Below are 14,040 nucleotides of genomic sequence, written 5' to 3' on the forward strand. Positions count from 1 at the left end.
TTGGCCGAAGGGCCTATTTCCATACTGTAGGGATTCTGGATTAGTGGTGCTGGAAAAGCACAGCAGTTCAGGCAGCATCCGAGGAGCAATAAAATCGACGTTTCGGGCAAAAGCCCTTCATCAGTATTCCTGATGAAGGGCTTTTGCCTCAAATGTTGATTTTACTGCTCCTCGGATGCTACCTGAACTGCTGTGCTTTCCCAGCACCACTAATCCAGACTCTGGTTTCCAGCATCTGCAGTCATTGTTTTTACCTCCATACTGTAGGGAATCTAATCTAAACTGCCCATAGTGTTCAGGGAGGTGTGAGTTGGGTGCATTAGTCAGGGGGGAAATGTAGGGTGGTGGGGGACTGGGTCTGAGTGGATTGCTGTTCAGAGGGTCGGTGCGGCAAATTGGCCTGTTTCCACACTGTGGGGATTCTCTTCTATGAAATCACACAAATGCAACGTTGCAATTTTTTTTTGTTGAGGTTAGCAGCAGTTTTAATTGCTAACACTTTGCACCCATTGCAAGTAAGAAGTTGCAACCTTCTGGTTTGGATGTTTAAAGCACGGGGGGGGAGTGTCTTGCATTTATTTTTGTACGCGCTGCGGAAGTCCTTGGCTGTGCGATCTTGCTGGAGGTGGAGATTCACCACCAGAAGTTGTCAGAGGCAGCGACGGAAGGAGAGGGTGAAGCTGAGAGGAGAGAGCATGCAGGCAGAGCCGGCGAGCTGACCCTCTCCCCTCCCACAGTCTCTGTGCATGTTGCGAGTTAGTCTCCAGCGACTGTCCCGCAGGGCGCTGCCGCACCGCATTAACCTCGCCCCTGTCCCGCTGCTGTGTCCCCGCACCAGCATGTCCCTCAGCCCGGCCGGGGAGCAGCGGAGCTCCCCCGTTAACAAGGAGAAGCCGACCCTGAGACACCTAAAGACCAGGGAGAAGAGGAAGCATGGAGCGACCCACGGACCCTCCACTGTCTACCTGCAGGTTGTAGGTTCTGGGAGCAGGGAAGCCGCTGCTGCTGTCTATGTCTTCTCTGAGTACAACAGGTAAGTAAGGGCAGTACTTATTGCATTTCTTTTTTTAAGGAAAGTAATTCTGCTGACTGGCATACTCCCCTCCCACAGTTTTCCCATTTGTGACTCCCTCTTCTACAGCCACTTCAAAAACAGTTTCATCAAAGTCAAAGATTCAAGGGGCACGCCAGGAACCAAACAAATAAAATTTGAATTAAAATACTACAATGATTGATAATGCACTCCTTGGGGTTCCCAGCAGCTGTAGAAGGCCTAGAGTGTGGCAGTGGACTCTGTCCTCCTCTTTGAAGATACCCTGGGACATGAACATAACCATGGAAGAGGGCCAGGCAATTGGACTAAATGACCACCTCAACTACCCAACGGTTTATGTCCACCATAGTCAGGCTGGCTCCCTATGAGATGTATACAGTTGCTGTTCTCTTTTTCAGTAAGATTCTGTGAATACTATATCTGAACTAGGAAACGTTGGAGATAGCCAAGTGGCATCTATAGTGAATCAGCATGGAAACAGACCCTTTGGCCTAACCTGCCCAGGCCATCCAGTTTTCACAATTAAACAAGTTGCATTTGCCTGTGTATGTCAGAAAACAAGGGATCACAGCCTGGCGACTGTTAAATGATTGAATGATTGAATTAAGAGAGTGGCAACAAATTCTGCTGATGTGCAATTATCCTTTAATCAGCAGGATTAAGTAACAGGCTGTTTACTCATTTGATATGTTTGTGGGATCTTGACATGCTTTAATATTTACCTCAGTTGCCAGCAAGTGACCTGATTGTATTTCAAAAGTAACCCAGTGGTCATAAATGACTTTGGTATGTGAGGAGGCAGTATATAATTAGCCAACACCAATCGATGTCTGTACAGATTGGCAGGGCTCAAAAGCATTGTCAATCTTTGGCAGATCAAGCTGCCAGCAATCCTATGACCAGTATCAGAAGAAAGCTCATCTAGCCTGTTCATGCTGGGACAGTTTCATTGCTTCTGATGACATCTGTGTCTTTATTTTTTACATATTTTTAAAAAATATTACAACAGTACTAAACAATGTAGAAAAGTGCTGGAATTACCCAGCACATCAGATAGCACCGTGTGTGTCAATCACATTGAGTGTTCTGATTTAAGGTCACTAGCCAGAACTATTTAATATGAGGATTTGAAAGGGTTAATGGCTGGAACAGTTGGGAACACCTCTCAAAGTGATGATCTAAGAGAGCACATGAGAGAGAGGCGTCATGGTTTCAACAAAGTTAATTATGCCTCTGGAAAGTGGTGTACAGAGTCAGAGTCTTGCAGCATGGAAACAGGCCCTTTGCCCCAACTTGTCTCTGCTGCTCGGTTTTCACAATTGATTTAGTCCCATTTGCCTGTGTTTGGTCCACGTCCCTCCATACTTAACCCATCTGTGTATCTGTCCAAGTGTTTCTTAAGAGACAAAATTGTACATGTCTCCACCTTTGGCAGCCTGTTCCAGACACTCACCACCCTCTGTGTGAAAAACATTTCCCCTGTGGACCCTTTTCTGTCTCTCCCCTCTCACCATAAACCGATGTCCTCTAGTTTTAGACTCTTCTACCATAGAGGGAACAACTGTTGTCTATCTATCTTTATCTGTACCTCTTGTGAATTTATAGACCTCTATTAGGTTACTCTTCAATCTCACACCCTCCAGGGGAAAAAAAACGTTCTAGCCTATCCAACCTCTCTTTATAACTTGAACCTTCCAGTCCAGGTAGCATCCTAGTAAATCTTTTCTGCACTCTTTCTAGTTTAATAATACCCTTTCTATAGTAGGGTGATTAGGACTGTATCTAGTACACCAAATATGGCCTCACCAATGTCTTGTACAGCTGCAACAAGATGTCCCAACCCCTAAACACAATGCTCTGACCGATGAAAACAAGCATGCCAAAAGCTGCCTTCACCACTCTGTCTCCCTGTGATTCCACTTTCGAGGAGCAATCAACTAGTACCTCTAGATCGCTTTGTTCTATCACACTCCCCAGGGCCCTCCCATTGACAAAGTCCTGCCTTGGTTTGACCCGTCAAAATGCAACACATTGTATTTATCTAAATTAAACTGCATTAGCCATTCTTCCGACCTCTGGCCTAGTTGATCAAGATCTCGCTGCATTCCCAGAGAACCACCTTCACCGACCACTCTACCACCAATCATGGTGTCATCTGCCAACATGCTAACCATATCCCCTAAATTCTCATCCAAATCGTTTATATAAATGACGAATAACAGTGATCCCGTCGGCAATCGCTGTGGCACACTGCTTGTTCCAGGCCTCCAGACTGAAAAGCAACCCTCTCCTATCACCCTCTGTCTTCTGCCATCAAGCTAACTTTGGATCGAATTGGCTAGCTCTCCCTGGATCCTGTGAGATTTAACTTTACTCAAAAGCCTACTGTACGGTACCTTGTCAAAGGCATTGTTGAAGTCAATGTAGACAACTCTTAAGTGCACTGCACTGCCCTGATCTACCTTGGTCACCCCTTCAAAACAAAACTTGATCAAATTTGAGAGAGACAATTTCCCACATACAAAGCCATGCTGACTATCCCAAATGAGTTCTTGCCTCTCCAAATGCCTTGAGATCCTGCCTCTCAGAATCCCTCTTTAACAACTTAACCACCACAAGCATTATGTTCGTCAGTCTATTGTTCCTAGGTACTCTGCGGCCTTTTTAAAATAATGGCACATCATCCAATCTTTGAGCACTTCACCTGTGGCTGTTGATGATAGATATCTCTGCTAGGGCCAGGCATATACTTCATCAGGTCCCAGGGATTTATCCACCTTGATGCATTTTAACATTTCCAGCACACATAACGTGAACTGTCTTCAAGATATCACTTTTTTCCCCAAGTTCCCGAGCATCCATGCCTTTCTCGACAATAAATACTGGTAAGAAATATTCTTAGATTACTTACAGTGTGGAAACAGGCCCTTTGGCCCAACAATTCCACACCGACCCGCCGAAGCGTAACCCACCCATTCCCCTACATTTACCCCTTACCTAACACTACGGGGAATTTAGCATGGCCAATTCACCTGATGTGCACATCTTTGGACTGTGGGAGGAAACCGGAGCACCCGGAGGAAACCCACGCAGACACGGGGAGAATGTGCAAACTCCACACAGTCAGTCGCCTGAGTCGGGAATTGAACCCGCGTCTCTGGCGCTGTGAGGCAACAGTGCTAACCACTGTGCCACCGTGCCGCCCACTTAGGATTCATTTAGGATCATGCCAGTTTCTTGTTGCTCAACATCCTTAAGATCAATAAGATCTTCTATAGGCCCTATGCACTCCCTCATTACTCTTTTGCCTCCCATGTACTTGGAAAATCTCTTTGGATTCTCCTTTACCCTATCTGCCAAAGCCATCTCGTGTCCTCTTTTAGCCCTCCTGATTTCTCTCAAGTGTACCCTAATACCCTCTGAATTCCTCAAGGAAGTCCTTTGATCCCAGCTGCCTACAGATGTCATTTGCCTGCTTCTTTTTCTTGACCAGGACCTTAATAACTTTAGTCACACAGAGTTCTCTACTCCTGCTAGCCTTAATCTTCACTCTGACAGGAAATACTGGGCCTGAACCCTCATTAACTCACTTTTGAAAGGCTCCCACCTACCAGATATCCCTTTGCTTGCAATACAATATCTTGCATTTATCCAATTAAGCTGTATTGGCCACACTTCAGCTCACTGACCCAATTGATCAAGATATCTTTGTAACCTTGGATAGCCTTCTTCACTATCCACTATGTCACTAATCTTGGTGTCATCCGCAAACTGACCAGTCATGCCTTTAATATTCTCATCTAGATCATTTGGGTAAATGACAAACACAGGTGACCCAACACTGATTCCTGTGGAACACTACTAGTCACAGGCCTCCAGTCCAAACACAGCCCTCCACAATCATTGTCTCCTGCTGTTAAGCCAATGTTATATCCAGTTGGCAAGCTCACTCTGAATCCCGACTGAACTGACTTTACTAATTAGTCTGCCATGTTTACTAGGATTTCAGTAATGCCTTTGACAATGTCTGCTGCTCTGCCCTCCTCAATTTTTTTAGTTACTTCCTCAAAAAGATTCAATCAAGTTTGTCAGACATGACTTCCTGTGCACAAAATCACGTCCTATCTTTCAGAATCACTTCCAACAACTAACCGCAACTGAAGTTAGAGAGAGGGAACAGAGCTGGGTAGTTTTTTTTTGAGTCAGGCTGACTCCAGAGACCTTTCACACCATTGTCCTATGTTTTGGTTCTTCGCCCCCATTGGTTAAGGATGTGAGGACTGAGTCTGCCACGACATTCCAGGCCTGGCTGGTTTCAATGTGAAATTGGGAACTCCAACCCCCTCTCTAACCTTTGTGGAGATGGACCAGTTTCTCAACCACACTTGGTTTGTGGCTCCTCAGAAGAGTCATGAACTACAGTCTGGATTCAGGAAACTTTAAATATTTTTTGTAAAAAAAAAAGGTTTTAGCAATGAATCCTATGCAATCTTTGTGTACACACAATGCAATACATATACAACCAGTGAACTGCAGGATGGAGGAAAGTTGGGAATGCTGATTAGGGAACAAAAATATCCATTTAGATATTGGTTCTGAATAAACAAGTGCCGCTCATATGATGTACTTTGGCTACTGGTCACTGACTCAATTTTAAAATTTTCATCCTTACGTATTTTATAATCCTTCTTCAAGCCTTGCCCTTTATCCACCTCTGTCACCCCCTCCGGACCTACAAGTCTGAAATATCTATATATTCCTGCAGACCTGCAAGTTTGGTCTATTCCCTGTTACTCCCCTGTGCTTTCAGCTGTCTAGGCACTAAATCTCGAATTCTGTCCAAAACATTAAACCATTTACCCTTTAAGATTCTCCTTTCACAAAAGCTGTCTCCTTTAGCCAAGTTTTATTAATCAGTCTGTCCTAAAGTCTTTTAGTTCATTGTCAGGTTTTTTTTTCTGATTCTGTTCCATTAAAACACCAGTTTACAATTGTACTCTGTTAGAGATGGTGTTTAATTCTGAAAGAGTTCTGTTCACATAAACAGGTTGGCGTCCAAATTGGCTACCTTTTTGCAGTGCTTTCACTTAAGATGTTGACATCTCTAGTTTGGTTAGAGATTCTGGTCCCCTGCACTACCAGAGCATCTGTATGATGCTCTGTGTAGTTATGTTGTGCATATTGGACTTTTAAACCTCTGTTTTGGAATAATATTGACTACTGTAAAACTTGGTGAGGTAGGCTTCTTCCAGTTAAGTGATTCTTGAGAAATTTGGTCTTGGATTATCATGTACACCCTCACCACCTGACGAGTTGTGTGTGCAGGAAGAAGGCTGTGCCTCTTGGTTACAGACAAAATGGCTACATTATCATATGTACCTGGTTGAAGTGCTCTAATCTCAAGTGCCACACATTGAAACTATTGCAAAAGCCGCCCATGCTGCAAGGATCTCTGATGAAGAGCTTATGCCTGAAACGTTGATTTTCTAGCTCCTCGGATGCTGCCTGACCAGCTGTGCTTTTCCAGCACCACACTCTCGACTCTGATCTCCAGCATCTGCAGTCCTCACTTTTTCCCATTGTGATTTATGATTGAAACCCTCTAATCCTTTTTCCTCATTTAAATTATGATTCTGAGAGTCCAGCTTCCCTTTAAATACATCTGAACTAAACTCCCATTTCAAATGCACTTTGGAATTCATGTGCCACACATCAAATGTAGAGCCTGGGTGAAGTGGGTTGGTTGGGAGGCTGTGGATGGGAAAATTAAGACCACAAGACATAGGAGCAGAAGTTAGGCCATTCACCCCATCCAGTCTGTTCTGCATTTAATCATGGCTGATAGGTTTTTAAACCCCCTTGTCCTGCTTTCTCCCTGTAACCTTTGATCCCCTTGACAATCAAAAACCTATCAATCTCTGTCTTAAATATACTCCACCACCCTCTGCGGCAATGAATTCCACAGATTTGCCACTCTCTGGCTGAAGATGTTTCTCCTTATCTCTGTTCTAAAATATCTCTCCTTTACTCTAAGGCTGTGCCCTCAGATTCTAGTCTCTCCTGCCATTGGAAACATCTTCCCAATTTCCCCTCTGTCCAGGCCATTCGGTATTCTGTAAGTTTTAATTAGATCCTCCCTCATTCTTCTAAACTCCATCGAGTATAGACCCAGAGTCTTCAAACATTCCTCATACGTTAAGCCTTTCATTCCTGGGATCATTCTCATGGATCTCCTCTGGACTCGCTCCAGGGCCAGTACATCCTTGCTGAGGTATGGGCCCAAAATTGCGCACGACATTCTCAATGTGGTCTGACCAGAGCCTTTTAAAGCCTCAGAAGTACATCCCTGCTTTTATATTCAAGTCCTCTCAAAATAAATGCCAGCATTGTATTCGCATTCCTAACTACAGATTGAACCTGCAAGTTTACATCAAGAGGAACCTGGACTAGGATTCCCAAATCTCTTTGCACTTGAGATTTCTGAATTTTCTCCCAATTTACAAAATAATCCCTGCCTCTATTCTTCTTACCAAAGTGCATGACCTTGCACTTTCCCAAATTGTATTTTATCTGTCACTTCTTTGCCCACTCTCCTAACCGGTCTAAATCTTCTATGGACTCCTGTCCTCCTCAGTGCTACCTGTTCTTTACCTATCTTTTGTATCGTGTGCAAACTTAGCCAGAATGCCCTCAGTTCCTTCATCCAGATCATTAATGTATAAAATGAAAAGTTGTGGTCCCAACACTGACCCTTACAGGATACCACTAGTGACCAGCTGCCATCTTGAAAAGGGCCCTTTTATCCTAACTCTCTGCCTTCTGCCAGACTGCCAGGCTTCTATCCATGCTAGTTTGTTGCCTGTAACACTAGGGGCCCTTATCTTACTCAGCCGCCTCCTGTGCGGTACCTTATCGAAGGCTTTCGGAAAGCCCAGATAACATTCATTGGCTCACCTTGGTCTAATCTGCTTGTTACCACCTCAAAAAAAAAAATTCCAGCAGATTTGTCAGACATGATCTTCCCTTGGTGAAACCATTCTGACTTTGGCCTATCTTACCATGCGTTTCCAAGATTCAGAAATCGCATCTTTCACAATGGACTCAAATCTTACCGACAACCAAGGTCAGGCTAATCAGCCTATAATTTTCCATTTCTTTCCTTCCTTCCTTCCTTAAACTGGGGACGGGGGGTTTCATCAGTGATTTACTGGATCCTCCCTGACTCCAGTGATAACCGAAAGATCATCACTAAAGCCTCCACTATCTCTTCAGAACTCTGGAGTGTAGTCCATCTGATCCAGGTGATTTATTCACCTTCAGATCTTCCATAATTCCTGCAGTCCCATTCAAGATTCATCCTTCAGTCAACATAACGGCTACATTTTCCTTACATGTGAAACAATAAGTGGACAATGAGCCAAATTGGTATTTGGCTGTTATGGAAGGTGCAATATAAATGCAAATTTATTCTTGGTAAACTCCCATTACTAATGTAAAGTTGGAGGCAGACCAGCAGAAGAGAGGTGGGAAGGATATTCAAAAAGCCATGCAGAAGACTATAGGGAGAGTAGTCCTTTTAAGTATGACTGATTTGAGGAGTAGCACACACTGGATTTAACCTGCACTCTGAAATGAGGAAGAAAGGGTGAACGTCTGTTTGTTGCCAGTTATGTATTTCAGAGAGGGGCTATTTGGCCCAATCGGCTATCTATTTCAGTTCATCCTTGAAAAGATCTTCCTGCCCTAAATCTTCAAGAGCCACATCTATTCTATTCTTAACTTTTTTTAACATAATAACCCAGTCCTTTTAAAATATTCACCTGTTTTCTTTTAGGGTGTAGGTTTGCTCGCTGAGCTGTAGGTTTGATATCCAGCTGTTTCATTACCCAGCTAGGTAACGTCATCAGTGGCGACCTCCAAGTGAAGCGAAGCTGTTGTCTCCTGCTTTCTATTTCATATGTTTGTCCTGGATGGGTTCCTGGGGTTTGTGGTGATGTCATTTCGTGTTCGTATCTATCAACCCCTCCAGAAAGACAAACAGGAAATGACATCACCACAAACCCCAGAAACCCATCCAGGACAAACATATAAATAGAAAGCAGGAGACAACAGCTTTGCTTCACTTGGAGGTCGCCACTGATGACGTTACCTAGCTGGGTAATGAAACTTCTGGATATCAAACCTACAGCTCAGCGAGCAAACCTACACCCTAAACCTCAACCTGAGCTACAAACCTTGCAAAAACCTGTTTTCTACTTCAGTTTAATTGCAGAATGTGAGACTGAGACCTATTTTCCACTGTAATGGTGTTTGCAATGAAAATAATCACTTTATTGTAACATTGGATGTTTGTTTCTGTTGTCAGGAATGAGCAGATTGAATTAAAAGCGGGTTTGGCCCAGATTGACCATTCACCTGTTTATGTATTCCAGGTATCTCTTTAACTGTGGAGAGGGGACTCAGCGGCTGATGCAGGAACACAAGTAAGGAGATCTCTGTCTCTGTTTCTGCACCAGAAACAATCATTTTGGGGATGTGTGCACCTTTCATAAAATATTTTCAATCTCATTTGCAGGCTAAAGATTTCTCGTCTTGACAATATTTTTGTGACAAGGATGAGTTGGTCCAATGTCGGAGGACTATCTGGTAGGAAAATGGGATTGAATGTAGAATTTAAGCCAATATTTTTTGTTTAGAAAGGGAAAGGTTTAATGTGTAATTGAGATGGGAATCTAACAACTGTGAAATCTTTCCTGAATTCTTGTACTGAAAAACTGAAATGTTTACATGGAATGATCTGAAATGTAAGGTCGCATTGGATAAATCATGGCATTGCTTCAGGATTAAATGTGAAGGTCTTGTGTCTGCATGAGGGACTTGGCAGGTGGAGAACGGGTGAAGGGTCTGTTGTGTTTAAGGCCTGTGGATGATTTCTATTTTATTTTAAGGTAGCGCTAGTTACCTTGAGTAGGCAAGATGTTCTGTTTGGGCGTGTCAGGGATTGGGGAACAAAATTTTAAAGACAGGACCTCAAGGGTTATAATCTCTATAGTAACTGGTTGAGAGACATCAGTCATGATTGAATGATGGTGCGAATGGCCTAACTCTGCTCCCATTACTATATGATCTTTAGGAGCTCTTTACAAGTGAGTAGTTAGATTGGGCTATTTCAGAGGAGTTCAGAGTGAGTATTTTGATGTTGCTTTTCAGATTAGGATTATGTTAAGGCTAGGAAAAGATGACCATTCATTTTCCAAATCTGTCAGAAAGACTAACTCAGTCCTGAAACACTTGTTCTTCAGGCATGATTCTAACATTGAAGGACACGGGCGTTTCCAAGTGTGTATTCTCTGGACCACCGCAGTTTGTAAGTACAGCGAGATTGTTGTGCCTTAACCATGTTGCGGGCTATGGTGTGTTTAATGTACAATCAAACATTTTTCACTTTATTGCAGTTGTACAGAAAAGGAAAATAAATAGTTTGCTGAAAGTTTCTGCAGTTCCTCTAACGTGTCGTGAACCGCTCATCCACCTAAGGGCACTGAGATATAGTTAATAATCCAACCGTATGACATGCCTTCAAGTATTGTTCAATTTTGCCTTCTGTTAACATCCACCCCAGCCTTGCTGGTCATTTCTGGTTGCTTCTGTTTCTGAATGCCTGCCGTTCGTTATTATCTTGCAACCTGTTTTAACAGGTTTCACCGTACGTATCCTGAGACCTTCACTTCCTTGTGTGTCCACGTGGTCTCTACTTGGCTTTTATGTGACCCCTTGGTGAAATTATCTAGAAGCAGGTTTCAGATTAAAGCTGGTGTGATAACCTGACTTATCTCCTTCATTGATCCCTAGTTGTTCTGCTGTCTCCAATTGGTGTATCTAATGTTGAATCAATCCAAATGTCTTCCAGCTCCATGTCAGTTAGATCCAAGCCATGTTCCAGCCTGCCAGAACCGTCGGAAAACATTTAGATGTCTCTGATTTCTTCCTTCTTCTGTCTGACCATTGATTTATAGTGTAGATCTGAGCGCATGTTTTAACTCATTCTCAATGTTAAACGGCTGCATTGTGCTCTTTGACCCATCATTCCTTATTCCAAAGGAGCCGAGTCCTGGCTCATCCATTGTGACAATTCTGTTTGCTGCTCTGGTCACGTTTTGTGATCTCTGCATTTGAATGAAGGGCAATCTTGAGCTATCTCTTGAGACTTCAGGAGAATGACTTAAAAAGAGGACAGCTCTTCTCATCTGAAAAGATACATGAGATCTAATGGGATGTTGAAACTTTGTGTTGGATATATTGGGATTGATGATGATTTGGGTGGGAATTAGCTGTACAACTCAGGAATTTGTCCTAAGGGGATATAGGTTCTATGGAGTGTGGTTGACTGAAATAATGCTGTCAACCTTTTTCAAAAACAATAGTCTTTTAGCATTGGAAACAATGCTGGAAATCTCAGCAGGTCAGGCAGCAGCTGTGGAGAGAGAGCAAGCTAACCTTTTGAGTCTAGGTGACTTACCGTTTTAAATGTTAGATTGTATGATAATGTATAAAGAGGATGCAATTAAGCACTTTTGAAATGTGGTCATTCTTGTATACAGCTAGTAATTTGGCTCAACTAAGTCCCCTCAAACAGCAGTGTGGAAATGAGTAAATAATCTTATCACTTTTTTGAGATTCTTTTTGAGTGGGGTGTACTTGCCTGAATTGGGGGAGCTTCCTATCTTTTCTTTTTGAAAAATAATGCCAAGGGAGCTTTTATGCCCACCTGAGGAGGACAGGGTCTCTGGTTCACAACTCGTCTGAGCAATGATTCTGAGGGGACGTGTCGTCTACTGGTTGAAACTAGAACTAGTGAGCACCTTCCCAAAATATGGGATATCCCATTTGAAGTGGAGGTAAGGAATTCCCTTAGTGTGTGGTTAATCTTTGGAATTCATTAACTTCCTTGGAGCCATGAAAGCTGCATCATTGCATGTATTCAAGGCTGGTCAGACAGATTTTTGACCTATGAGGGAATCGATAAGACTCTATCTGTTTGGAGGGGGAGGGGAAATGGGTGGAGAATGAGTGTATGCATTAAATGGCAGGGCATACTCCAGTGGCTAAATAGCGTACTCTTTAAGATAGCAGTCCAAACTGTGCGACGTTCCCTCAATATACTGGAATATCAGTCTAACTATTGTTCTCGGGTACACAAAGCCATGGCCTTCTGCCTGTGTCTACTGAGCCATAGCCAATGACAATCGGGGTGTTGCTATGTTGGGAAAACGAGTTTCCTGTTTTACCACCACGATGTGGAGGTGCCAGTGTTGGACTGGGATGGACAAGATCAGAAGTCACACGGCACCAAGTTATCGTCCAACAGCTTTTATTTAAATCAAAAGCTTTTGGCGCACTGGTGAAGTGAAGAGATGCACGTGCACAAAGAATTTCTAGGCAGAGATCAAAAAAATCGTACAGATGTTGTGAATTGAGTGTTGGTAGTGAATAACAAGCCTCTGCAGGTGATCAAAAGTGTCAGACAGTGAGAGTAAAGTGTCAACAGCTGAATAGCAAGTGAAGGGGTCACCTATGATCTAATCAATTGAAGCAGAGTGATAATTATGAAAAGTTTAAAAATAAAGTGCCTCACCAGCAGCCTAATGTAGGGAACCCCCTTTGCCTCCTGCATTATCCAACAGATACAAAACTGCCTGATTTTTTTTTTAAAAATTGTCTATTAAATGGGAATCATTTTCTATACCAGTAATTTTCGAGGCCATGCTCTTATGTTTTAATGAAGCATTGGACTATAACAAACCCAAAAGAAGTGGCATTCTAATTTTACTCATGATGTAATAGGGCAGTCAAGGCCTGGCCAAACGTTTAGAATTTGTCCTTTTGAGTTGTTGAACAGAGCTTTAATTTTGGTTTTAAATTGGTAAAATAAGTTAACTGGTAGTCTAGTCATAAAAAAAATCAACTTGTGAGTTATCAATTACATGAGCTATACTCAAAATTTATCAAGGTTTTAATATTGAAAATTCCTTGAGCTGCTGAATTCATAGATCATGTACTAATCAACTAACACCAGTTTTTAAATTTATGTTTTGACAGGATAAATTCTTGACTGCAATCAGATCATTCTCTGGGCCATTACAAGGACTAGATTTAGGTAGGACCTGTGAAGTTATGATTATTACCTGCTATGGTGTATGTGAATGAATCTTTTCAACTAACTCTTTAGTATGCTCCTTTCTTGCCAGCTGTTCGCCCATACACCCACTCAGAATACACTGATGAGACGATGACTGTGCATCAGGTGCCCATATTTGGTAAGTATCCAGTTCCACCTGTATCTGGCTTTTTGTTTGTGATGAAAGTAGATTTATTTCTCACTGGTCACTTCAGATCTGAATCACGTCGGCTGCTGTTTGAGGGGAAGAGGTTTGGAACTCACTGGCTCCTGCCAGTATACAGCCAAACAGCACAAACAACAAATCAACTCTGACCCGGTTTCCCTCGCTCAGAAGTTGTGCTTTTCAAGGGATGAGGCTTGAGCAAACACAATTCCCTGACTAACAGCATGGGTTTGAGACAGGAGCCAAACCAGCAGATGTTAACCAAACAAAGTTGCAGAATAAGATGATGAAGCTCATGAAGAGCAGGACGAATTCTCCAGACTCGACTGACAGAACAGAGACAGCTAACCTTCGTATAGATACATATACATTGCAGAGGCTAAGAAGGCAAAAAAGCAACAGGCAGTTTATATTCAGGCCGTGAATTAGTAAAAGTGCAGATGAAAAAAAACACAAGTCTTGCTTAAAGTCCAACCAATACAACAATCAACAAAGCCAACAACTTGGAATAATCTAACAGTTTTAAGTAAAATACAAGTGTAAGAAAGTTGCAACAAGCACAGGAAATGCTTTAGAAGGTCAGCAGGTCTGGTGGTATCTGTAGAGATTTGAGTTCTCCTACTCTGCAGACGTCTGCCAAAT

General features: G+C 42.8%; 1 protein-coding gene across 1 annotated transcript in view; it reads left to right on the plus strand.

Annotated features, from left to right (window-relative positions):
• Nucleotides 1-658: 658 nt before the first annotated feature.
• Nucleotides 659-14,040, plus strand: part of elac2 (elaC ribonuclease Z 2) — a 52,230-nt gene continuing 38,848 nt past the window's right edge. Inside the window, exons 1-6 of the mRNA XM_072558305.1 lie at nucleotides 659-1,033; nucleotides 9,487-9,537; nucleotides 9,630-9,700; nucleotides 10,357-10,421; nucleotides 13,154-13,211; nucleotides 13,303-13,371. Coding sequence (XP_072414406.1) covers nucleotides 747-1,033; nucleotides 9,487-9,537; nucleotides 9,630-9,700; nucleotides 10,357-10,421; nucleotides 13,154-13,211; nucleotides 13,303-13,371 — 601 coding nt within the window. The 5' untranslated portion in view covers nucleotides 659-746. The remainder of the gene's footprint in view (nucleotides 1,034-9,486; nucleotides 9,538-9,629; nucleotides 9,701-10,356; nucleotides 10,422-13,153; nucleotides 13,212-13,302; nucleotides 13,372-14,040) is intronic.

The sequence above is a fragment of the Chiloscyllium punctatum genome, chromosome 39, assembly GCF_047496795.1.
Source record: "Chiloscyllium punctatum isolate Juve2018m chromosome 39, sChiPun1.3, whole genome shotgun sequence".
Classification (NCBI taxonomy): domain Eukaryota; kingdom Metazoa; phylum Chordata; class Chondrichthyes; order Orectolobiformes; family Hemiscylliidae; genus Chiloscyllium; species Chiloscyllium punctatum.